This window comes from Periophthalmus magnuspinnatus, chromosome 13 (assembly GCF_009829125.3).
Source record: "Periophthalmus magnuspinnatus isolate fPerMag1 chromosome 13, fPerMag1.2.pri, whole genome shotgun sequence".
Classification (NCBI taxonomy): Eukaryota; Metazoa; Chordata; class Actinopteri; order Gobiiformes; family Gobiidae; genus Periophthalmus; species Periophthalmus magnuspinnatus.
In genome coordinates this window covers 18,332,214-18,356,938 of record NC_047138.1, presented here as the reverse complement: position 1 = coordinate 18,356,938, position 24,725 = coordinate 18,332,214, and the positions used below count along the sequence as shown (strand labels likewise).

Sequence of the window (24,725 nt, the reverse complement as noted above, 5' to 3'; positions counted from 1 at the left end):
GCGGCCGCCTGTTGTCCTCTTGTGCGGAACAATTAGGTCCACTCTTCTTTTATATATTTTAGATGTCAATCCACCAGCAGAGGGTGCCAAAGACATGGAAACAAAGCACAATAATTCCTGTGGCCAAAATAAAACACCCCAAGGTTGTACATGATTTTAGACCAGTGGCTTTGACCTCACTAGTTATGAAATCCTTCGAGAGGCTTATGAAAAATGAACTTGTTCCTTTAGTGGAGCACCTGCTTGACCCCCTGCAATTCGCATACAGGGCGGGTCGTGAGGTGGAGGATGCCACAGCAACTCTTTTAAATATGGTCCTTAAACACCTAGAGAGCTCGAAAACGCATGCAAGGCTCCTATTCTTGGACCTCTCCTCAGCTTTTAATACCATCCAGCCACACCTTTTAATTGATAAACTTGTTTCAAATTTGAATTTGGACTTTAACATGGTGGGCTGTATGCTATATGAATCCCTTGAGAGTGAATCCAGGGTTGAAGGTCAAATAAAAAAACTTGAACAGTCACAATTGAAAATGAAGTTTACAGGTTCTATTTAAACTTATTCTCTACAGAATGTTCAGAAGGAGACTGTAATGATTTTTACAGCAATGTTCATCACTTGATTCCACAAATTGATGAAATTTACAGAGAAGTGTGTTACTGGATAACAAACAGAAAATTGCTTGATGCAGCAATTAAGAATAAATTCAGGTACAGATGATCTTACAGTAAATTTTAATAGATGTTTTGGGGACGAAGTGAGAGTGATTTTATTTGAAGCCTTAAATGAGTGTATTAAAAGAAAAGAATTGATGTCACCCATGAAATGGGGATTAATAACTATAATAATAATAATGATTCCAAAACCAGGAAAAGGATAAAAGACAGTTGGATAATCTCAGGCCTGGAACGCTTCTGAACACACATTATAACATTTTTTCAGGTTCAGTAGCAAAGAGACTTAAGGGAGTGTTTCATAACAATATCACACTGTAGATCTTCTTGATTATTCTGATGTTTTAGATGAAAATAAACCAAAACATCAGATTCCTTGATTTTTACGAGGCTTTTGATTCCGTAGAATATTCATTCATTCTAAAACATAGCACAATTTTGGAGACAAATTTAATAATATCATTGGGATGGTCTAATATTTTCAAAACACCGCCCCCTGCTGTTTGAAAGACAATGTAACATATCATTTGGCATCAGAAAATAAAGGATTTGCAGCATCCAGGCGTAATCATCCCTGAGCCTGCTCAGTTCTGCTCAGTTAGCACACACTCGCCTTTCCTTCGTGTAGCTCTCCTTACATCGACATGGGAAACTGTCTGACTGTTGGGCCCAACGAAGCTTTGGTTGTTTCTGGTAGGTGTTTATATTTTACGATGTCATTTAGCTTATCGTTAAACTGGGTGGCGTAGCTCAGAGAATGAGCGTTGCATCTAACAGATGAGATAGCTCCTATGAGACTCGTTTCCTTTGCTTTAATTATATTATGTATCGGATATAAATTGACATTCGCTTTTGTAGACGAGTTTAGGCTCTGTGCAGACTAATGCTAAAACCGCATGACATAAACTGAATGTCAGTTTATCTCAGGGCTGCAGACTGCGTCCAAATGCTTGCATTTTGCTTTTTTGACGTCTGTGCCAGTTTGTGTAATTTATTTTTTTTAATATGTTTTAATCACTCGTACATCTGCAACCAGAATTTTTAGATGGTATCGTGAGATGAATACGTATTGACATAAGTTAAATTATTTTCTCAGTCCGAACTGCTTAGTATTTGCATTAAATGTATTCATTTGAGCAATAACTAGGACGAGGCGCACCGTTCCCTCTCCCCTACGCCTGAAACACACCGCAAGGGCATTTTGTAGCGTAACCACAGACCAGCAGCACAGTGCCGTGCGCAGGAAGTCGCCAGGCTCATTCCACTTGCGCTCCTAGTTAAGCAGATAAGAGTGAGAGCACAGCACACGCCGCGCAGCCGCGCGCCTTGCGTCTCAGCCGAATGCCGCTCGTCTGCTATTCTATTATTGTGCTTTTTACCTCAACAATATATGGAGACCACGCAATTAAACATCAGAGGGAAGACTGGTTCAGATTGGCAGACTCTTTTTTTAACTGGCTATAATCTGCTCTATACTTCACCATAAAGAAACACAGAGACAGAGCTGCTACTCTCCGCTCGCTGTCTGTGTGTCATCACTCCGCGCCTCGCGTGTTCTCGTGCAGTGTATTTCAGGCCCTAGTCCTGGCTCCGCCTCCCCTCTGCTCCCACAGCAGCGGCAGACCCAGGCCACTTAGGCTGCGCAGGCTGGGTTTTTGTACCTTCTACAGCGCTCAGAGCTCTGTGTAGCCTCCGAGGCCCGCCTAGGCCGTGCCGAAACGCGGAGCTGCTCCCTCCTGCAACCGAGACTCGCTGCTAATGCTAACACCAAGCACCGCGCATATTCCGCACATGGATCAGTTAAAAGGATTGCGCACTAGTGATCAAATAGCCGGACCTTGAGCCCAAGATATTATAATACATGTCATCCAAATGCTATGACTAAAAACATATGAGTGACAAGTACTATGGTTAACTTTAAACTGTAACAATTTGGCAATATTTCTGTGATAAATCTGAAATAGCCTTAGTTACCTTAAAGTTTCAACAAAAGGGATGAAATATGCTTTCTTAATGTAGGATTTTAGTATTGACAAGTGAATATATAAAAGGTAAGAGATCCCCCCTTTGGAAAAAAAAAATGTTTTTATTGTACAATTCTTCTGGAAATGCTTTGTCAATAATGTCAATAGTCAAAGATATTCATTGCAAACATAAAACACATTAATAGGTTAGTAACAAACAGTTATATGTTAATATATCCTCAGACTACTTTTTTACTGGCACGTGAATGTGGTCAGGTCGATTACTACAGCTGAATTGCAGTACACTACACACAGTACATTATTTTAGTACTTAAAATTTCTTATTATCAGAAGAGATATCAAATAACTGTCACATCTCTCCATGAATCATTATCTAGTGGTCATCATCAAAAAATTCTATGTTGGTCTTTAAACACGTGTTTTGCCTCACACACTTGAAAATATGAAGATCATATTAAGTCCAAATCTATTTTCTGTAACATTTCTGTAAAATTATCATGTTACACTTTCTCAGTGATAAAGCCGTTTAGGTGTTCTTCAGGTAAGATTAAAAGAAACAAAAATTAATCTGTGTTTGAGACAGCTGTAGATGAAATGTGTTTACTTCTGCAATAAATGAAGTTAACCCTAAACTTTAATGACACATTGTACTATTACAGCACATACGGGACAGCAGCAGGCAGCAAGTGTTGCAGGGTGGCTTGATGTATTGTGCACAATACAGATCATCATCTGTCTGCAAAACAGAGCTCTATTATTCATGGTCTTTAATAGAAATGTATATTATCAAATATGAGTTGTTCATCCAGATTAATAAAATTACAAGCAAACTACAAATAACGTGGGACAACCGTGTGCTGTTAGTATAGTCTGTTAGACAACCATTTTTTAGTCACCCAAAGTGCATCAGGACAGTGTCATTATATCATACATAACAAAATTTCATCAGGTATGAATAATACTTAAACCAGACAAAGACCCAACCCAACCTACCAGCTATAGACCTCTTTCATTACTTAATACAGATTTAAAAATCATTACAAAAGCACTTGCCCTCCAAATAGAAAAAGTTATGCCACTGTTAATTCACCCCGACCAAACAAGATTTATCAAAAATAGAAACTCTTCAGACAACCTTCGTAGATTATTCAACCTCATCAATATCGCTCAACAATCAAATATCAGGACAATCATAACCTCATTAGATGCAGAAAAAGCTTTTGATAAGGTAAACTGGACATTTCTTTTCCACACACTCCATCAATTTGGCTTCGGGGAGTCATTAATCCACTGGATTAAGACACTCTATACCTCACCTAGAGCCACAGTCACAACTAATGGTATCACTTCACCCACGTTCACACTGCACAGGGGCACTAGACAAGGATGCCTGCTCTCTCCCTCGCTGTTTGCCTTATTCATTGAACCGCTCGCAGTAGCAATACGCCAAAATGACAAGGAATATACGTCTCGGACACACATCATAAAATCAGCCTATATGCAGATGATATTCTACTGTACCTACAAACACCACAGCAATCATTACACGAAACTTTCAAAATTATAAATACATTCTCATCCATATCAGACTACACTATCAACTGGAACAAATCAACAATACTCCCTCTCTCAGATGAAAGAGGAAGTTCTGCAGCTCAGGATTCATTCCCTGGTATGCACACAGGTAACATTAAGTATTTAGGCAATAACATTTCCCCCAGGCTGTCAGAGTTGTTCTCACTTAATCATAACCCTCTGCTCAAAACAATAGAAGACGACCTTGGACGATGGACAAACTTACCACTTTCACTAATAGGACGAATAACATCAGTAAAAATGAAAATCCTCCCCAAATTGAACTACCTATTTGCGAACATCCCAGCTACACCTCCGGACAAAAGTTTCAGACACTAGACTCATTAATGATATACTTTTATTGGAAGAACAAAAAAGCAAAAATCAAACTCTCAACATTACAAAAAAACAAAGCACAAGGCGGCCTCGAAGTACCAAATTTCATCCACTATCACTTGGCAAATCAACTACAATATCTAGTCAAGTGGACAGGACAAACATACAATAATAGCACATGGATTTCTTTGGAACAGTCATACTTCAAAAAACTTTCTTTGGCAGACATACCCTCAATGAATACTACTCTGAAAAAACATAACTGCTTCAAGAACACAGTAATTTCAACAACTCTGACCGCCTGGTGGAAAGCTTTAAAATTAACCAATTCTTCCACGGCACCTTGTAAATACACCCCCATCTGGCACAACCCTGACTTTCACATGAATAGTACCCCACTTCACTATTACACATGGGAACAAAAAGGCATCACTCACCTTCACCACTTAATCCACAACAATAAATTCATAACATTTAAACAACTTATGGAACGGTTCGAAATCAACAACAATAATCGCTTTCAATATTTACAAATCAAATCCATTATCCAAAGCAAGATTAATATAACTAATAATACCCTGGATCCTCCTCAACTATTAGAAAACATAAAGAATATCAAGAAACCAAAGAAACTCATTTCCAAACTATACAAACTTATCCATTCAGCCAATTTAATACATACACCACAACTCAAATGGAACACAGATATAGATACACCATCTACATACGAACTCTGGACAGAAATTTGCAAAAATACGTTCTCGATGACATCCAACACTAATCTACAACTTATCCAATACAAAGTTATCCACAGGACACACATCACCCAATACAAGAAATTCAAAATGGGACTAACAGACACAGACCCCTGTTCACAATGCACCATGGGATGACATACCGTCTTTCATGGAAACCTGGACACCATTCATAAACCACTTTGATATTGTTTTCAATCAGTCATCAATATCAACAACATAAACTCCACCATTAGACTATTATAACACCATTAACATAGTAATTATGAGAATGCCACGCACATTCCTATACACACCCCCATTCCTACAAAGACACACACACACACACACACACCCCCCACACCCCCCCCCCCACACACACACACCCCCACACACACACACACACACACACACACACACACACACACACACACACACACACACAACATTATCTAAACTTTATTACAATAATTGCAATCATACCACCACTATTGCGGTATACCACTATTATTGTTGTGTTATCGTTTTCATTGTATGTACACGTTTCTATTGTTGCTGTCACTACTATTATTGTCATTATTATTATTCCCTTATTCATTAACAAATTTATTTATTTATTGAATTAATTTGTGGTTCTGATGGAGATAAATAAATTGATGTATATAAACACACATATAAAATATAAAAAAATAAATAACATGAATTATTAAATAATAATGTGTGTGTGTGTATATATATATATATATATATATATATATATATATATATATATATATATATATAATTATTATTATTAATAATAATAAATTAATTATTAATCAATAATAATAATAATTGACAAATACATAAAAAGATAAGATCTAGCAAGGAATGGGCCCGTTCCTAGGGGGTACTGCCCCTTGAGTGCGGGCTCACCAAAACCTTGCCTCTTTTAATGCATTGTACAGGACACGCACGCACACACATTATACATTTAAATCTAAATAACCAATACCACCATTAGGACCACAAAACTAACATAGAGCAATATTGACCAACCATTGAACACTGAGTATGACAGCAATAATAAAACCTGTTATTGTTATTTTTACTTTTATTATTATTATTAGTATTATTTTATCTCCACCCACACACACACTCACACACATATTTACAAAGAAAACCAAGACAGAATAATGCAGGTACTGTACCCTGTATAAAATTGGTGTTATTTAGCGGATCATTACAAGTCTAGCTTTTTAGGTTTGACAGCTGCTCTTCCTAATCTAGTTCTAACATCAATAGTGGTCACAGGAGTTACACTACATGTTTAAGGTTTCTGCACTAAAAGCAAAGATATTTCCTTTAATGTAAAGGAATCTAATGCATACGATTACACCACACTGTGTAAGATCTCACTTGTTTTGGGGTCAGTTACCTACACTTATTCTGCTGCAGGCAAGTTGCATAGTGGTGCCTGTTGAAGTTTGCCAACATCCTCTTCTCCATTTCCTTTTCCTGCTTGTGACGTGTTTAAAGTTGCGGCAAAGTCAGAGTTTGATAATTTTGAAAACTGTAGTCCATTATCAGAGGAGGACCTCAGGAATGCTCAGATGAGCAAAGAAAGTTTTCAAGTAGGTAATGACATCATTGCATTTAATTCAGACAACAAATCTGGATAGATAGTCCACTGCAAGTTTTTCCTCTCAGCTCACAAAGATCGGTACCCACTTTTTGTCACAGGTGGTCAAAGAATTAAGTTGGCATTTAGCAGGTCATTGTAGTTCTGTCTTTCTTGAATGAGTTTCCTGAATTTGAGCACAATTTCAGTTATTTGTTGGCTCAGCCCAGGCTACTACACACTTTTGGTGAGCTTCTTATTTTACAACACATTGATGTCCTGCGTGCACAATTGTGATTGTGCTCATGAGTTTACCATGGCATGAATTTGTGATTTTTTTTGTCAATTTTTCAGAGAATATGTATGATAACACAAAACACGTTTCTTTTACTCATGGCCAGTCATTGGGTGAAACCATTTATTATCAAACAATTGTGTTTGTATTTTTTAAAATCATAATGACAACAGAAACTACCCAAATGACCCTGATCAAAACTGTACATACCCTGGTGATGTTGGCCTGATAACATGCACAAAGGTTGACACCATCTTTCATCCAGTGCTACACTGACGTTTCAGGTTTCTGAGTCCTGGGGAAAGCAAAGGAATTGTCAAATTGCGGGAAAAGGTAATTGATCTGTATAAAATAGTAAAGGGATATAAAAAGATATCTAACGAATTGAGAATGCCAATCAGCAGTGTTCAAAGTGGAAAATGGGGGATTCTGTTGAAACCAAACCTAGGTCAGGTGGACCAACCAAAAATTTCAGCCATAATTGACAGGAAAATTGTTCGGGATGCAAAGAAAAATCCACAAATAACTTCAGTGGAAATACAGGACTGAAAAAAGTGGTGTGGCCTCCTTATTGAAGAACAATAAGGAGGCACTTGAAAAATGGACAGCATGGTCGAGTCACCAGAAGAAAGTCATTATTACGGAAATACCACAAAGTATTACACTTACAATATGCCAAACAGCACAGAGACAAGCCTCAAAACTTATGGAACAAAGCCATTTGGAGTGATGAGACCAAAATTTAACTTTTTGGTCACAATCATAAAACACTGGCACTGCATATGGAGAGGGCACAACAAGGCCTATGATGAAAGGGACATGATTCCTACTGTAAAACACTGAGATGTATCACTGATGTTATAGGGATGTGTGAGCTTTAAAGTGTGAGCTATTTTTGTAGTTTCTGTTGTCATTAAAAAATTTAAAAAATTAAACACAGTTGTTTGATAATAAATGGCTTCACCCAACCACTAACCATGAGTAAAGGAAAAGTTTTTGTGTTATCATTCATATTGTCTGAAAAATGGCCAAAAAACACACATTCTGCCAGGGTATATAAACTTATGAGCACAACTGTAGTTCTGCTAGTACATCTCTGTGCTTTGCTGATGAGACATAGACCTTCTCTGTTGTGCACTACTATTTTGTGTTTTATTAGTTCATCATGGAGTGTTTTGTAGTTACACTGCTCCGCTAATTCATGCAGGGTAGTTAGGAATGCATCAACCGCCTCATTTTTCCATAATGGACATCTATATTGGACTTTCATGAACTCACATATGAGGCATTTATCCACATCTAAAGTAGGTTGCTGCTTTGAGGAAATGGGACAATGAGTCAAACGAGTGAGTGTTTCTGATCACACAACAGAGCTCAAATCAATCACCTGTGTTCACCGCTGTCAGGTGGGCTCTTTCATGCTATCCACAGGGTTAAGCAGCCATAGAGCCTGTGCTAGCCAGATGGCGTTGTTTTGATCTCACTAGCTTTCTGATGCCTACATATCCATCCATCAGAGCAAATCGGGGTGAATTCGGGCACAAATCTAACTGGGGTGCCAGATTTTCATAATTTAACAACCTTTTCAGTTTAAGATACTTATTTGAGGGACTGTTTTAAATTCCTACCTAAATCACCATATATTATTAAGACATACCTTTTCTGTTTTCATATCTTGTCTTTACATACTGCAGTTGAAATCAGACGTTTACATACAGATACACACATACACATAGGATATACAAAACTGTCAATTAGGATTACTAAAATTATTTCTTTGTTAAAGGCCAGAATAATGATTTTGTACTTTCTTCGAAGTCAGAAGTTTACGTACACTTCATTACTATTCGGTACCATTGCCTTTAAACTGTATGACTTGGGTCAAACACTTTGGATATGCTTCTACAAGCTTCTCACAAGCTGACAGGAATTTTGGCCCATTCCTTCTGACAGAACTGGTAACTGAGCCAAGTTTGTAGGCTGCCTTGCTCACACATGCCTTTTCAGGTCTGTCAATAAATTTTCAATAAGATTGAGATCAGGACTTTGTGATGGCCACTCCAAAACATTGACTTTGTTATTTTTAAGCCACTTTGTAACCAGTTTGGTAGTATGCTTTGGGTAATTGTACATTTGGAAGACCCATTTGCTCCCAACTTTAATTTGTGTTGCTGATGTTGCTTCAGTATTTCAACATATTTTTTTCGTCATGATACCATCTATTTTGTGAAGTGCACCAGTCCCTCTTGCAACAAAACAGCCTCACAATATGATGCTGCCACCACCGTATTTCACAATTGGTTGATGTTCTTAGGCTTGCAAGCTTCTCCATTTTTCCTCCAAACCTAACGGTGCTCAAATGGCCAAACAATTCAATTTTAGATTCATCAGACCACAGGACATATCCCAAAATTAAGGTGTTTATCCCTGATATCTTTGCTGATTTCTTTTGTCTGTCCCATGATGTTGCACAAAGAAGTATGTTTCAGGTGTGCCTTCAAATGCATCCATGCATCCACAGGTGTGTCTCTAATTAACTCAAATGTTGTCATTAAACAATCATTAAATAACACTGGTCAACACTAAATTTATTGTCTAAGATTTTTTTGCTGATTTAGGATAATTTTGATGTCCTGAATCCAAAAATCACATTGGTTTTGCTCAATCAGGTCAACGTTCTGAACTAAGCTACATATTTGTTTTTGGACGATTTTGTTTACATGTATGAGTATTTTCACGTCATATGATGCAAAATTCTGTTATATTTCTCGGTATAAACAAATTCTGAAGATTTTGCATGTGCCAATTTATGACTAATTGTTTTTTTTTTTTATATTGCAAGTGAATGAAATGGCTTCGACTAGAAGATGTTGTAAAAAATAAGCCTGACATATTCTGCTACATCTGCGGTGAATACACCAATGTTCCTAACAGGAATCAAGTCACAAGTTTCATAAAGCGTGCTTACCATGCTTATTTTGGTATGAAACTTGATGACCAAGATGAAGCTTGGGTGCCACACATGGCATGCAAGTCATGCACCGAGTATCTGCGTCAGTGGACTAAAGGCAAGAAGAGTTGTCTGAAGTTTGGAATTCCCATGGTTTGGAGGGAGCCGACATCAATAGCTACTTCTGGGCTATTGATGTGACTGGGATCAACAGAAAGAACCGAAGCAGCCTCAAGTATCCTGACCGTGAATCAGCACGTCGTCCTGTAGCTCACTGTGATGAAATTCCAGTACCTGTCTTTGTAGAAGTTCCTGACATCAGTGACAAAGATTCCTCCAGTGTGGTTTTAATGATGATGCTCCACATCCTTTTTCCCAAAAGGAGCTAAATGTTCAGATTTCCTGAGAATCTGGGATCACTGAGTGATGAGCAGGTGGAGAGATTCCATCAGGACATAAAAGAGATGGAGACCAGGTATCAGGGACGCTGGGATGCAGTCATGATGACTGATTACTGTTGGACTCTGAAGAGAGACATCCCTGCTGCTGAGCATTCAATGGGTTCATAAAAACAGAAGTTCATGTCCTGAATTTTGCACAATGACAACGTAACGTTCCAATTTACATGTACTTACCTTTATCAATTAACATAACGTAACATTTAATTAATACATTCTGTTAGAAAACTATTTTTTTATCTCCTAAAACATTTTTTGGATGAGAAATATTAAAGAAAATCAACTGATAATGTCACAAAATTGTAATCAATTTAGTCAGAAGATCGGATTTTTCAAAATCAAATTAGCATAAAAACCTGACCTGACTGAGAAAAATGGATATCATTTTTGGATTCAGCGGTGCTAAATGGTGCAAATTCAGTTGAAAAAACACAGACAACTTTCAAAAATGTTTTTTTTTTGTAACCCAGTGTAATCATTAAATAATCTTTCTCTCATTATTCTGGGATTTAGCAAATAGAAATAATTTAGGTAATCCTAATTGAAATAAAATAGGAAAAGCTTAGTCTGATTTCATGTCAGACAGTGAGGAAAAAAAGTGTGTCTTTTTATATAATGTATGTAAACGTCTGGTTTCAACTGTATGTTTGCTGCATGCCAACTGCTAGGCTGCCACGTTTAGCATAATAGTGAGTCTTATAGTGATGCTTTTATCATGGCCACACTTTGACCAAATATGTTTTACAGTACCTCTTCTAGAAGCCTGCACTATTAATAAAAAGTGTGCATTACCACCACAAAGAACTATTGTGAATAATTCTTGTTCTTGCACCCCAATTCCCTTCACTTTCTCCAGTGTCTTTTACTTGAACAACTCCTCTCCAAAGACATCCACCTCCTTGATAAACTTTTATCGCAGCTACAAGAATCATGTCAAGAGTTTCCAATTTGTTGCACAGTTTATATGCACAACACTTTCTCCGCACCTAAAGCTGGGCCAACCACTGGAGAACTAAACATCAGCTCATAAGCACCAGTTGTCTGGCAAAATGTGAGAGGAGCCAGAGTACACACTGACAATATTTTGATTTGTAAAACAAACATTTTCAGTTCATTCTGATCAGAGGAGCGAGGGGAAACACACAGCTCCCTTTTTTCTCCCGTTCATTAGGCTTACTGCTGTAAATGTAATGGCGTACTTATTTCCGACAGTAGCCTTAAAGTGCTGCATGTTTTTCCAATTATTACCTGGTTTGGTAGGATAGTACCTGAGGTAAATACTTATCAATAATGATTTTATTTACAATATTTTATTTTTTACATATACATTAGGCCATCTTGCTAATGTATATGTAAAATATTGCACATATACATTGTGATGTATATGTGCAATATTTATAAATATTTATAAAAGAGCTAACCTTAGTCTGTGACCCCAAAGCCACTTGTTAGATCACTTGTATGATGTTCTTTTCCCACAGGGGCCTGTTGTGGTGCTGACGAAAAGACTTATGTTGTTGGAGGCTGGGCCTGGGCTTGGTGGCTCATCTCTGACACCCAAAGGTTATTAACTTTGATAAGATATTTTTCCTTAATAATAATAATAATAATAATAATAATAATAATAATAATAATAATAATAATAATAATAATAATGCATATTGTATTATTTTATTTTATACAATACTTTTACAGTGAAAGGTAAAGTGTTCTAAATATGTTTGTTGTAGGATGACATTGGAGATCATGACTCTCCAACCGCGCTGTGAGGAGGTGGAGACTGCAGAGGGTGTGGCCATCACTGTCACTGGGGTTGCCCAGGTAACTACTGATTTCACGTTCATTTGACAACTTCTGTCCCATGTATGTGCTAGGTATTAAAAAGTCCTGTTTGTGAACACAAAGAAACGGCAAGTTGAAAACATTTTACAGGCTTTATTCAAGTCTTTACAATCAACTTGCAATGCTTAAAGAGTGTTATTAGTGAAACTGCAAAGCATACAAAAGAATAACTAAATGTTTAGACAATAAACTAATTTGACCACTACAGCAAATGAATTATGGTGAGTTGTGGTTGACTGTGAATATTGTATTATTTAGGTGAAAGTCATGACAGACAGGGATCTGCTGGCTGTGGCTTGTGAACAGTTCCTGGGCAAATCTGTGATGGAAATCAAAGCAGTCCTTCTGCACACTTTGGAAGGACACCTGCGATCCATACTTGGTATGAATCTTGTCTTATTAAAGTCAATATGGCCCTGTAAAGCTTGGTCTTCATTGCACGATTATGGCTGTCTGCCACGAAAGTTTCTTGTACATGGTACAAGAAAGACTTGTGTTGTGGCTCAAAAAAGTGGGTCCTAGGTCTCACAAGGAGACAGGGACAAAGACTAAATTTATAACCAGTACTGTTAGCATGATGGCAAATTCTTATGTGGCCTCTGAGAGTTGTGAAATGCAATTATAAATTTGTTTTGGTGAAAAATGATTATGTTAGCAATGCATAAGGTAAGGGAGGAATAACGTTAGATCTTTGCAAACCATTTAAAATAAAGTAGTTGTGTTTTTCACATTTTGAAGCCAGTGAAAATCAGGTATAGTGCTTTAAATTCCTCACACTGTGTAATATGACACCCATAAGCCTTAAAAAACAAAAATATCATCAGGTTGTGGACTCCTTCTGCTTCTTTGGCACCACCATCACCTAGGACCTCAAGTGGAGCCCACCATCAACTCCCTCATCAAGAGGACCCAATAGAAGATGACCTACAGCAGCTGAGGAAAGTCAAGATCTCAGCTCAGATGATGGTATTCTACTCAGCAATTATTGAGTTCATCTTCAACTCCTCCAACATGGTTTGGTACACCAGGGCCTCTGCCTGGGACAGATATAGATTGCAGCGCACTGTGCACTCTGCTGAGAAGGTGATTGGCTACAGCCTCCCATCTCTCCAAGATTCGGGGGTGAGCAGATTGGATCACAGCTGACTTTTCTCACCCTGGACACTTGGACTATTTTTAAGTCCCTCCCCTCGGGCAGGAGGATATGGTCCAATTTACTGAAAGAATATAACGATCCTCTTGTAAGACCAATCTCTTCAATATGTCCTTTAAACCTTTGGTTGGAAAGTAGCTGTGGTAACACCAGATTTTAAATCGGGTGCTAAAACAGACATGGCTAATTATCGGCCAATATGAGTACTTCCTGTTATATCTAAAATAGCTGAGAAGTGGGTGGTCAAACTCCTTATTGCTCATTTAAAACACTCAACCCTCATTACACCCATTACAGGTTGGCTTTCAGACCCATTTCTCCACAGACACTGTGTGCGTTAACAGAAAACATAAAGTGCTTGCTTGATAGGAGTCCCTGTGTTGGGGCTGTCTTCTTAGGCTTGAAGAAAGCCTTTGACTCCTTAAACCATCATATTCTACTTTCCAGATTGACTCAGTTAAACAGTTCTAGTCAACTCCTTCAATGGTTTACATCGTATCTGTCCTGCAGGAAACTATATGTGGTAGTTGATGATGTCAAATCTCAATCCTTGGGCCTGGTAAGTAGGTAAAGTAGGTATGAAATGTAAATGTCTTGAATGAATGTGTGGCTGAATTGACTGTGAAATAAGGGAGATTGTGCAATGAATTTAGTCAGCAATAATTGGAACTGTGTAAGGAGTGTGCAATATTTTATAGTAGGCCCTTTTGTGACTCTAATCCTTTGGAACAATGGATGGAAATTAGCATTTGGCTATAATCCAGTGTGTTTACATTCATGTTGAATCATGTCTGATACCTCTCGCCATAATAACTATGCCATTGGACTCATGAGCACTTTATAACACAACTTACTTCAGTGAGTGCAGTGAATTTTACATTGGAGAAACTAAACAGCTACTCCATAAGAGGATGTACCAACATCGGCGTGAGAGTTCCTCTGGACCCCAGTCCGCCGTACATCTCCATTTCAAAGCCACTAACCACTCCTTTGAAGATAGTGAAGTTCACATCTTAGCCAGAGAAAATAAATGGTTTGAGAGGAGAGTTAAATAAGCTATTTTTTTTAGGAAAGAGAATCCTTCCTTAAACAGGAATGGGGGCCTGAGACATAATATCTGAGCTGATTCAATATGGCACAGTTCAAATTTAGTGTAGTTCAATAGACCTAGCCAACAAACAGAAACTGTAACAAATAGGTGTACACTGTAATAGTTTCAATGTAGTTAGCTCCTCCCTTCAGATAAATATATGGCAGTGTCTACCAGTAATCTGACCAGAACTGAACAAGCGGCTTGGATGAGTAGCAAAACATCTTCACTCTTACAATGATTTGTCCAGTTGACAGATTTAAACTTCATCTTTTGCTTATGGATGGTTGTTTTGTTTTTCCAATGTAATGCTCAGTGCAGTCTTCACAGAAGTGCAGAAGAATGAAGAATGTCGTTTCTTTTGCTATTTTTATCTGCCTTATTTTTAATGCATGCCCCATTTTTCATAGCTTATATTTACTATTATTATTAATCATTGTTTTATGTTGTTGTGAATTCTGTTTGCTGACAATGGCAATAATACTCTATACTGATTCTATACAAGGCTCAGGCCACAAATCTACATAACACATGCTCCTGCATGGCCAATTTTCATAAATATTTTAAAGCAGGATACAAAGCAATACACTACAACTTCACAAATCTGATGTGATGTGCAGTAGTTTCATTATTGGAATGCACACTGATTGTGTTGTGGCAGCGCTCTGAAGGGGGAGCAGGAGCATCAGAAAATAAACTGTAACCAATTAAACATTTTAATATGTAGTTATCGGTGAATATAACATTTTCAAAACAATAAAATGGTAACAAAAGGTAATTTTAGGTGTTTGATGATTAATACCCCATAGAAATGTAAAACCCTTTTTTTAATAATATGTACATTACAGGTACCCTGACAGTAGAGCAGATTTACCAGGACCGTGACAAGTTTGCACAGCTGGTGAGAGAGGTGGCTTCTCCAGATGTGGGCAGGATGGGCATTGACATTTTGAGCTTCACCATAAAGGTAGACACTGAATTTATCATTTTGATACATATCACATATACAAATTATCATAACTGGGCATTGACGAGGGAGAGTTATAATAAGCCTCTTTTCCATGTGCATGGTATGCTTTGGGCAGTCGTGGTGTGTGTTTGGTGGGGCCTCCTCCAACACAGTTCTATCTCGTTTTCTTATAATAATAAATCTAACTTAATCTAACTTTTGTCCAGAGGGATATTACTCAAAAGTGCCTTGACACTGGATTTGATGACCCTATCTGTTGAGCTGCACTATCCATAGAGACTTTTGTTTGAGGTTTTCTATTATTACTGCTCAATGTGTTAAAATTGTCCCTTGGGCACAAATAAAGTGATATTGATTGATGACACACTAACATCTGACATTGCAGCTAGTTAAACCTACCTGGACAACTAAGGGATTACAGACATCGCAATTACAGTTGGACTTTTTGGGGCATAGTCCAGAAAGAATTGTAACACAACTGTGATTGTGTGCAGCTTCCCATAATTCACTGCCAAGCCTATCCAAAAAAAAAGACCCCAATTTTCTATTATCACTGTGCGTCATTGTTAGAAATTCAGTGATAGGTTTTGTCTACTCATAATACTCATTCAGTAAACCTAGTGACTCCATGAATTCATGTTTGAGTCCAAATGTGGGAACAGATGGAAATTGTTTTAGAACTGAGCACTACTTTTCCTTGCAAACTGCCACTGGACTGGTGTTACACTATTATTTATATTTACTACAGGTATGAACTCACCGAATTATGCACTTGAAGGAGTCTAACCTTAAACATAAAATCTGACAATTGGCTAAAGTCTCAGCTACATGTACCTTCTAGTCCTGGTATGTAGAGGTTGCAGTGAGTAGGCCTCATTGGAGTGTGTCTCTCACAGGATGTGTATGACACACTGGATTACCTCAGTTCCCTGGGAAAGACACAGACAGCAGCTGTCCAGCGGGATGCAGACATTGGAGTGGCTGAGGCTGAGAGAGATGCTGGTATACAGGTAAAAGGAGTTGGTGGGAAAAAAGTGATAGGTTATGCATGAATGAAGCTGAAGTCAAACATGCTTTTTTTACTCTGACAGGAGGCAGAATGTAAAAAGGAGATGATGGATGTCAAATTTTTGGCAGACACTAAGATGGCAGACTCAAAACGAGAACTGGAGCTGCAGAAAGCTGCTTTCAACCAAGAAGTTAACACTAAGGTACACCCCAATTGTCACTGTGAGATGCCATCTGTAACCTACCTCACCTCTTTGTTGGCAGAAAGCGGAAGCACAGCTGGCTTATGAGCTGCAGGCAGCCAAAGAGCAGCAGAAGATACGTTTAGAGGAGATTGAAATCCAGGTGGTTCAGAGGAAGAAGCAGATCACTATTGAGGAGAAAGAAATTGATCGCACAGACAAGGAACTCATCGCCACAGTTAAAAGGCCTGCTGAGGCTGAGGCCTACAAGATGCAGCAGCTGGCTGAGGGCCACAAGTGAGGACCATGCACACATTCACACCCAACACAGATCTCACACTGGGCCACAGAGTCAGTGTTTTTGCATAAGATTGAGTAGGGTATAATACAGGCCCAGCAAGGGACCATATCCTATTTTATCTGCTGCATTTGTTTCATGTGGCATTGTCACATACACTTAGTTGGTGGGCAGTTAAATATGAATGCTTATCTCTAAAACCACTTAATAATAAGGTTGAGGTTGCTCTTTTGTTTTGGTAGAATGAAGAAAGTGCTGATTGCTCAGGCAGAGGCAGAGAAGATACGGAAGGTGGGTGAGGCGGAGGCATGCTCCATTGAAGCAGTTGGAAAGGCAGAAGCAGAGAAGATGAGACTGAAGGCTGAGGCATACCAGCAGTACGGAGAGGCAGCCAAGACCGCACTGGTGTTGGAGGCGTTGCCCAAGGTAATGCACATAAACAATAAAAACTAGGGCTGGGCAGAGATTGAAAATGTTAATCGATTAATTTTTTAATGTATCTGGGACCAAGTTGTTTAAAAATGAAGCCCAAATAATATTAAAAATTCCAGCATTAGCCCATTTTTTTATTTTTCTAATACCTACATTGAAATATAGGACTGGAATGTTATTTAAACTTTTGAAGCTGAAACTATGTTTTAGGCAATATCAAAAAGCCTCTATTCCTGTGGCTGTTCTGTGTAGTCTCCTCCTGCTCCTGCAGGTTTAGTCTTGGTTTAGTCCTGATTCAGATCTGGTAATCAGCCCTTCTACTTACTCCTTGCTTAGTCCTGGTTCAGTTCTGATGCAGTCCTAGTTCAAACCAGCTCACTGGTTACGAAACATCTAAGTGAATATCTCTTTTCCAAGTAAACATTTTTGACATGAGTGAGGAAGTCTGCGCAGTGCCACTGATTGATCACTAACATCCGAAACACACTGTAGTGGTCAAGCTGCCTCAGAGCGGTGTTAAGACACAAAGACAGCGAGAGAAGCAGCTGCAGCTGCTGCCTCTGTGTTCTATATGGTCTAGAGCAGGGGTCGGCAACCTTTAACATGCAAAGAGCCATTTGGACCCAGTTTCCACGGAAAATAAACACTGCGAGCCGCAAATACTTTTGACATCTAAAATGAAGACAACACTGTATATGTTGTTTGGTTTTTTTGGCTTTTTTTAACCTGTAGGCTTAGTGTAAACAACTATAGTGTGCTTAGGGTCCCCAACCTTTTTTGCACCACGGACTGGAATAATGTAGGTTTTATTTTCAAAGACCGGCCTTCTACGCGTGGCAGATAAATATGCCAAAAATAAGTTAAGTGGATAAAAAAATACAACTCACCAAACCGCTGCATCAGAGGGAGCCCAGCACTTGTTTCTTTGTGATGAGGTGGACCCATCGAGGAGTGATGAGAGACAATGACACCCGCAGTGTGATTATGTCTAGTCTGCTTCGTAATTTCTTTCAAAAAACTCTAAAGTCTTATCTTTTAATCCCAGGTGCTTAGTCTCCATGTGCCAAAGCAGTTTTGAAGGTTTCATTGCCTCATTTGCTTTTCCCGCATATTACGCAGAGCGTACTCTGCGTGTGAGAGTGAGAAAGTCACCTGTGGCGACAAACCCATATTTTAAGTAGGACTCCTTGTATTGTCTGTTAAATTTAGCTTTCTTTTTCTTGGAGGTTGTAGTCTCCTCTTCTGGCTCCTCAGTTGGTCTTTTCTCCTTTGTTAAAAAGCCCTCCAAAGACTTTTGTTTTGACTCATTTTCACTCGCTTGTGGCTCTACTTTTGGGCAACGTGTCTGATGTGTTATACCTGATACGTCATCGCGGAGGACAAGAACAGATAATATACTTGCCACTACATCATATAGATTTCTGTGGCGATTTCCTATCAGGATTTTCATGATATATCTACGGACAAGCTTATTAGCGCGTCATGAGGGACGGGTGAAAGTTACGTCGCAAAATCTTCCAATTTAAACTACAATAAAAAAGAACTAACACAAATAAAATACACTTTAATTAAATACTGTATTTTCCCAAGCCACGCAGAGCCGCAGTATAAGGCTGAAAGAGCCGCATGTTATATTCTATATAAAAATAGAAAAGGCCTACCAAAGTAAAAGTTAGCTGAATTTGTTTGTCTTCACTGTCTCTGTGGGATCATTAAGACTTGAAAAAAGTCTAGAATCACTGCCAATCCGAGCCAGTCTTCCCTCTGATGTTTAATCAGTGCATGGTGGACGTGTTGTTGATCTAGTCCTCAAAAAGCATCAATAAAAGCAGATCTATGTATTTTGACTGAAAAGGAGCTGCAGTTGCTGACTGAGCAGATTACAGCCAATAGAACAGGTTTACCCAGGCAAACACAAGACTTTATGAAATAGAAAAAAAGTCTAGAATCCCTGCCAATCCAATCCAGTCTATTTGGGTTTATACCGGTGCAAGGACCCCTTACCCCATGGTTCGCTGAGGCAGCTCAGGTACATTTGAATGGCTGTTTTACTAGTTAGACTGAAAGTTAGTGAGCTTAAGTTTCTAGCTTCTTGGACAGTTTAAGCTTCTTGGGCAATGCATCAAGAACACAAGAAGATTATTGTTTTGGGAAAGACGGTGAGAGGACTCAAAATAGTCTATTACTTAGTTCTTACTCTAAAGGACATGACATGCCAGGGTAAAAAGTGGGACATTTTTATAATACATAAAATATATATATCTAAGCGACATATACACAGCATGGTGAGTTAGCTTATTAAAATGTCCGCTTTTGATTGTTGGCTTTTTCTTTTGCAATCAGTCATCAACTAGCCTTCTGTGAATGTTTAGACTACCGCAAGTTGGTCCTGTTATCAAATTAGTAATGTTGATAAACACTGTCACATTTGCTCGACGACTGAATGGCCTGTGAATAAGCCATGCGTATTGTATAGGCAAATTAATATGCACATTTACGTGAATTGTTCGCTAATTATGTATGCTAATGTACGTTGCGTCACCCATCTGCTGAATGTGGTCATAATATAGTGACCATTTTTTTGTGGTGGATACTGCTCAGTTATTCTAGTAGGCTACATTTACACAAGTAATCCTTTTTAAAAAAAAATTGTAATAAGAGTTCTGACACCATACTTTTACTCTTTAGTAAAAGTTGTGGTTGAAGCACTACTTTGCACTTCTATGTGAGTAGCCAATATTACAACTTGAGTTGTAATACAACTTTTGAGTACAACTTTTGGCTTTTGCCCTAGCCACCTCTGCATTTTCTGCATTTTATAATGTAAATATAATCCCACTGTAGCCACAGACCAGGATAAAGTCTAGAATTTCAAAAACCTTTTGGGAGAGGGCCCCCAGGCCACCCATACATGTTGGTCTACTGTTATTGTAGAGTAGTATTGCTGTAGTAGTCGTGACATTCTGGATGTTTTCAGTCTGATGTTGGTCTTGTAAATACAAATACAACTGGTTGAGGCGATGAGAGCATAGTCATAATGTTGTCAAATCTAAATCACTAATACCTGAGCCAGTGTACATCCACTTCCGGGGGCCCAAGAGACAAATTCAGCCTTTTGCTCCATGAAATCTAAGGTTGGTCCTGTTTTGTATTTTGACTGAAAACGGCCTCACTGCTCGAGCCACGGAGGATATTTTGGGTTGTGAACGTCTTCGACTGCGACCCATAATGTGTGGCTTTGGCATGTTGTCTCTACACTCCGATCTACTAAACTAGGCGCACACATGGTTTGAAGCTATACTCCAGCTCCTGTCCCAGAGCTCTACTGAAAATCAGAGCCGAACAGGAATGGAGACAGGAAAGTATTCTAAGAGGTCCCTACATCACTGACCACAGTAACAAATATGGTGCTCCCCAGTGGCACGTACCTGTGGCTACAAGACAAGTAATCAGCAATCCAGAAGACAGTGGAGGAGCTGACACAATTTTGTGATTTATTTGTCTTGTCATTGTTATTAAACAGAATGAAATGGTGGATTAATATTGCCAAATCTTTTGCTGCATTGACAGGCATGACCAGTAATGCCTGTCAGATACCAATGAGTGTCAACATGGAAAATAATCTCTTCCTGTAAACACTTTCACAGATTGCAGCCAAAGTGGCTGCCCCACTGGCTAAGACGAATGATATCGTAATTCTGAGTGGGGACGGCAGCCGTGTGACTGGAGAAGTGAACCGACTGCTGGCTGAGCTGCCTGTGTCAGTCAATGCTCTGACTGGAGTGGACCTGTCAAAGGTATGCACTACTGGACCCCCGAGAGTCCAAATCATGTCCTTGACAGTATGGACTAACATGCTGTTTTTTCCACAGCTGCCACTGTTACAGAACATGAGTTGTCCTCAAGTATGAAACTGCCCCGATCCAGGACATTATCCACACACTGGAACTGTTTTTACACTTGAAAACCTCTGGTGCCTTACTTCCTCCAGTACCAGAACACACTCCTGCATGTGCTGTTTTTCATCTATTTATTAACAAGGTGTCATTTTTGTATCAATTCTATTCATTTTTTATCCAAACATGGTATGTATATGGTCACGTGGTATAGTAGTGACTTGCTCATTTTTAAATATTTGTTAAATTTACTGTAAATGTGTTTGTAGTTAAAATGCCACCGTTATTGCACCGCAGTACTTCACATTGGCCCTGTTTCAAGAGACATGTTTTGTTTGACCTATTTTCAGGGCTAACCTCTGTTTATGTTCAGAGAGTTAGCTGAAATTTTGAACCTTACCTATTCCAGGGCAAATTTGATTCCTCTGTATTTTAACCATTGCAATTTAACCAGTGTCTTCTTACTTTGCCTTACTTTTGCAATATTGAATCATTAACCATAATGTATCATTAATATGGTATGATTAAGTTTCTTGATTAAATAGGACACCTATAAGTGTACATTAATAAATAACCATGGATTATGGTTTAGAACAAGATTCTACACATTAAATCCTCAACAGTAATGTTGAATTAAGATTAAATGTACATTGTGTAAGTTTTCTCGTTGGGTGATTTCCCACCTGCTTATCTCCATGGAGCTATTACTTTGTTTGGATTGCCCCAGAGTAAGGCACTGGACTTTTCCTCTTTTTCTATTCTTCCTCAATTACAGAGTTTTGTATGGTTAGAAAATTAGTTCATCAAAGAAACTATTTATGCAAATTAAATAGTAAATAATAGGACAATGGGTATGGGAAAACATACAATTGCAGTTTTGTAATCAATTCTTGTTAGTAGGCTTATCATTTTTATCATGTTATTATATTTGTGGAGGCTGCAGTTTTAGACAGGGGGGGAGCAAATCTCTGGTTCACGCAAAGGGGGCTTCAGGGAAAGAAAGACTGGGAACCACTGCTTTACAGAAATGTTCTACATGAGCTATTGTATGTTGGCCAGAGCAGCCTTTTGCATGCCTTGTATAGATTTTTCTACACTCTGCACTCTTACATTAATAGTTTAATTACTTGTGAATGGATGTCACCATTCAGGGACCACGTGTGTGCTTTACAGAGGCACTAAATATGCATTTTTACAGAGGCTGTTTTTGCTGTCATTTTATATGTTAGGTTTGACAAAGTGTGTCACTGTCTGACTTTTACTGCACCTTGTAATGTTTGCCCTCCATAAGCATTCAATCAAGTCTCTTGCACTAATAAACAGACATGGAAAGAAAACTGGAAGTCTGGTTTGCTTTGAATCTGATACTGTAAATCAAACAGCTTAGCTTGTAAGTATTCATTAATAATCAGAGGTGATCATAAAATTCATTTGCTCTCCTCTGTGAGCTGAACCATGCTGCAAGAAACACAGACACAGACACACACTTGCTAGGTTTCCATGCTTCAGGGGACATTATATTGTCTTTAATTAAATTACATTCATGCAAGCCATAGTCTGAAGAGATAAGTTACAAATATGGGTTAGAGCAGGAGTGCCAAACTCAAATACATGGAGGGCCACACTAAATATTTATTGAAACATCTGCATGTTTTTCAGAAGCGGTGCATTAAATTTGAGTAAGGCAACAGGTAGCAGATGCCAATGAGTGTCAACAAAAGTGGTGGGGACCGGCATCAACGTATTTGCAAAGTAATCTGGGATTGTAGTATTAGCGGTGCATGCACTATACTGGCACAGCATGATCACGTGGGCCAAATATAATTATATGGAGGGCCAAATCTGGCCCACGAGCCTGAATTTGGCATGTCTGGGTTAGAGGTTTTACAATGTTATCTATGACTTTTTTCACCAATGACATGTGAATATCCAGGCAGTCTGTGGAGAATTAATTTTTACATTAACGTTATTCCATTTTCCGGTTTTAGTTAGGAAAATCATCTGTTGCCTTTTGTCTAGTTGGATTCAGAAGGTCAATGTGGAACAATTTCATCATCCATTCAGTAAAAACCTTCAACATTTGAGCCAGGTGAATGACACACACAACTTACAACAATATTTTTTCTTTTTATCATCATGAATCTCGACTGTTAAACATTCCATTGTTGCATCTATTGAAAGTGACAGATGGGATAACATGCTAAATAATGCAGATTTATGGATGAATAAGGCAACCCCACCTCCCATTTTACTTCATATATCTTAATTCATATTCATCTAGACAAAATTGTATACCAGTGTCTTGGTTTAACCAGGTTTTCGTAACAATGATACTAAAAGGGTGAATGAACTGTTGCAGATACTCTTTGATAGAATTGAAATTACTATACATGCTCCTGCTATTAAAATGTATTATTGACAGTTTCCCCTCAAAGTTTATGTTATTGTTATATTGTTGTTGAGTAGGATAATTACAGTTTGTATCAAAAGTACAGACAAAATTTGTTATCTGGGTCAATCTCAGGTAGATTGAGTGTGTTGGACTCCATGTACTTAAACTTTCCAGTTCCATTTGTTTGTAATGGAGGATTCTCTGCAGCAAGTCCAATTCATTGCTGTTTGATGGTGTAAATGTACAGTATTTGAGAGTCATGTGTTACCTTATTGGTGTCAGTTGTATTTGTCCAGTTCTTTCTTTTTTCCCCCAATACTTTGGCTTCTTCTGGGGTCCCTTTTAGTTTAATAAAAATCTTGCAGTTTGTTACCCAGATGTGTTTGATCTTTTGCTGCTTTTTGAGTTGTCTGGCCTTTTTTGCTATGTCAGCATTTGTGTTTGTTAAGTGTTCATTTGTCTCACACGTCGACTGCCTACTGAGCAAGATGCTGCCAAACCTCTCAGATAGCTTTGTTGAGTACTGCATGACCTGTGGAATCCTAAAAACAAGTACAGATGAGCATACACTCTGCCTGATCTGGCAGAATGGTTGCAGATTAAGTCCCAAACCAAACGGATCTCTAGCTGTGCAGCCTCACTGTTCACCACTGAACCTCACAAGCCCCTTAGAACCAACAGGAGTGCACAGTCAATAGACAAGACTACACCAGTTCTGCTGACACTAAACGCCAAGTCACCAACATCTACCTTGGCTCCTGCTAAAGCCCAAGTCAACACCAAGGCTAAGCCATACTGTTCTCGGTGTGATAACGTGGACCATTATCTCAACTGCTGGAACGAGTTCAAGAAAC

General features: G+C 38.6%; 1 protein-coding gene across 1 annotated transcript; it reads left to right on the top strand.

The window, feature by feature from the left end:
• The first annotated feature begins 1,197 nt into the window (after positions 1-1,197).
• On the top strand, positions 1,198-22,808 carry LOC117379825 (flotillin-2). The gene is made up of 11 exons (XM_055225915.1): positions 1,198-1,368; positions 12,090-12,171; positions 12,339-12,429; positions 12,709-12,832; positions 15,542-15,660; positions 16,560-16,673; positions 16,755-16,874; positions 16,936-17,150; positions 17,394-17,577; positions 21,231-21,380; positions 21,456-22,808. The coding sequence occupies exons 1-11, from the start codon at positions 1,320-1,322 to the stop codon at positions 21,492-21,494; spliced, it is 1,287 nt and encodes a 428-aa protein (XP_055081890.1). The 5' UTR covers positions 1,198-1,319; the 3' UTR covers positions 21,495-22,808.
• Positions 22,809-24,725: the final 1,917 nt, after the last annotated feature.

Excerpts from the sequence above, each read along its gene's own strand:
- LOC117379825 (XM_055225915.1), top strand. The coding sequence starts at position 1,320 with ATGGGAAACTGTCTGACTGTTGGGCCCAACGAAGCTTTGGTTGTTTCT. Across the intron at positions 1,369-12,089 it reads CGAAGCTTTGGTTGTTTCTG|GGGCCTGTTGTGGTGCTGAC; the intron begins GTAGGTGTTTAT and ends CTTTTCCCACAG. Across the intron at positions 15,661-16,559 it reads TTTTGAGCTTCACCATAAAG|GATGTGTATGACACACTGGA; the intron begins GTAGACACTGAA and ends TGTCTCTCACAG.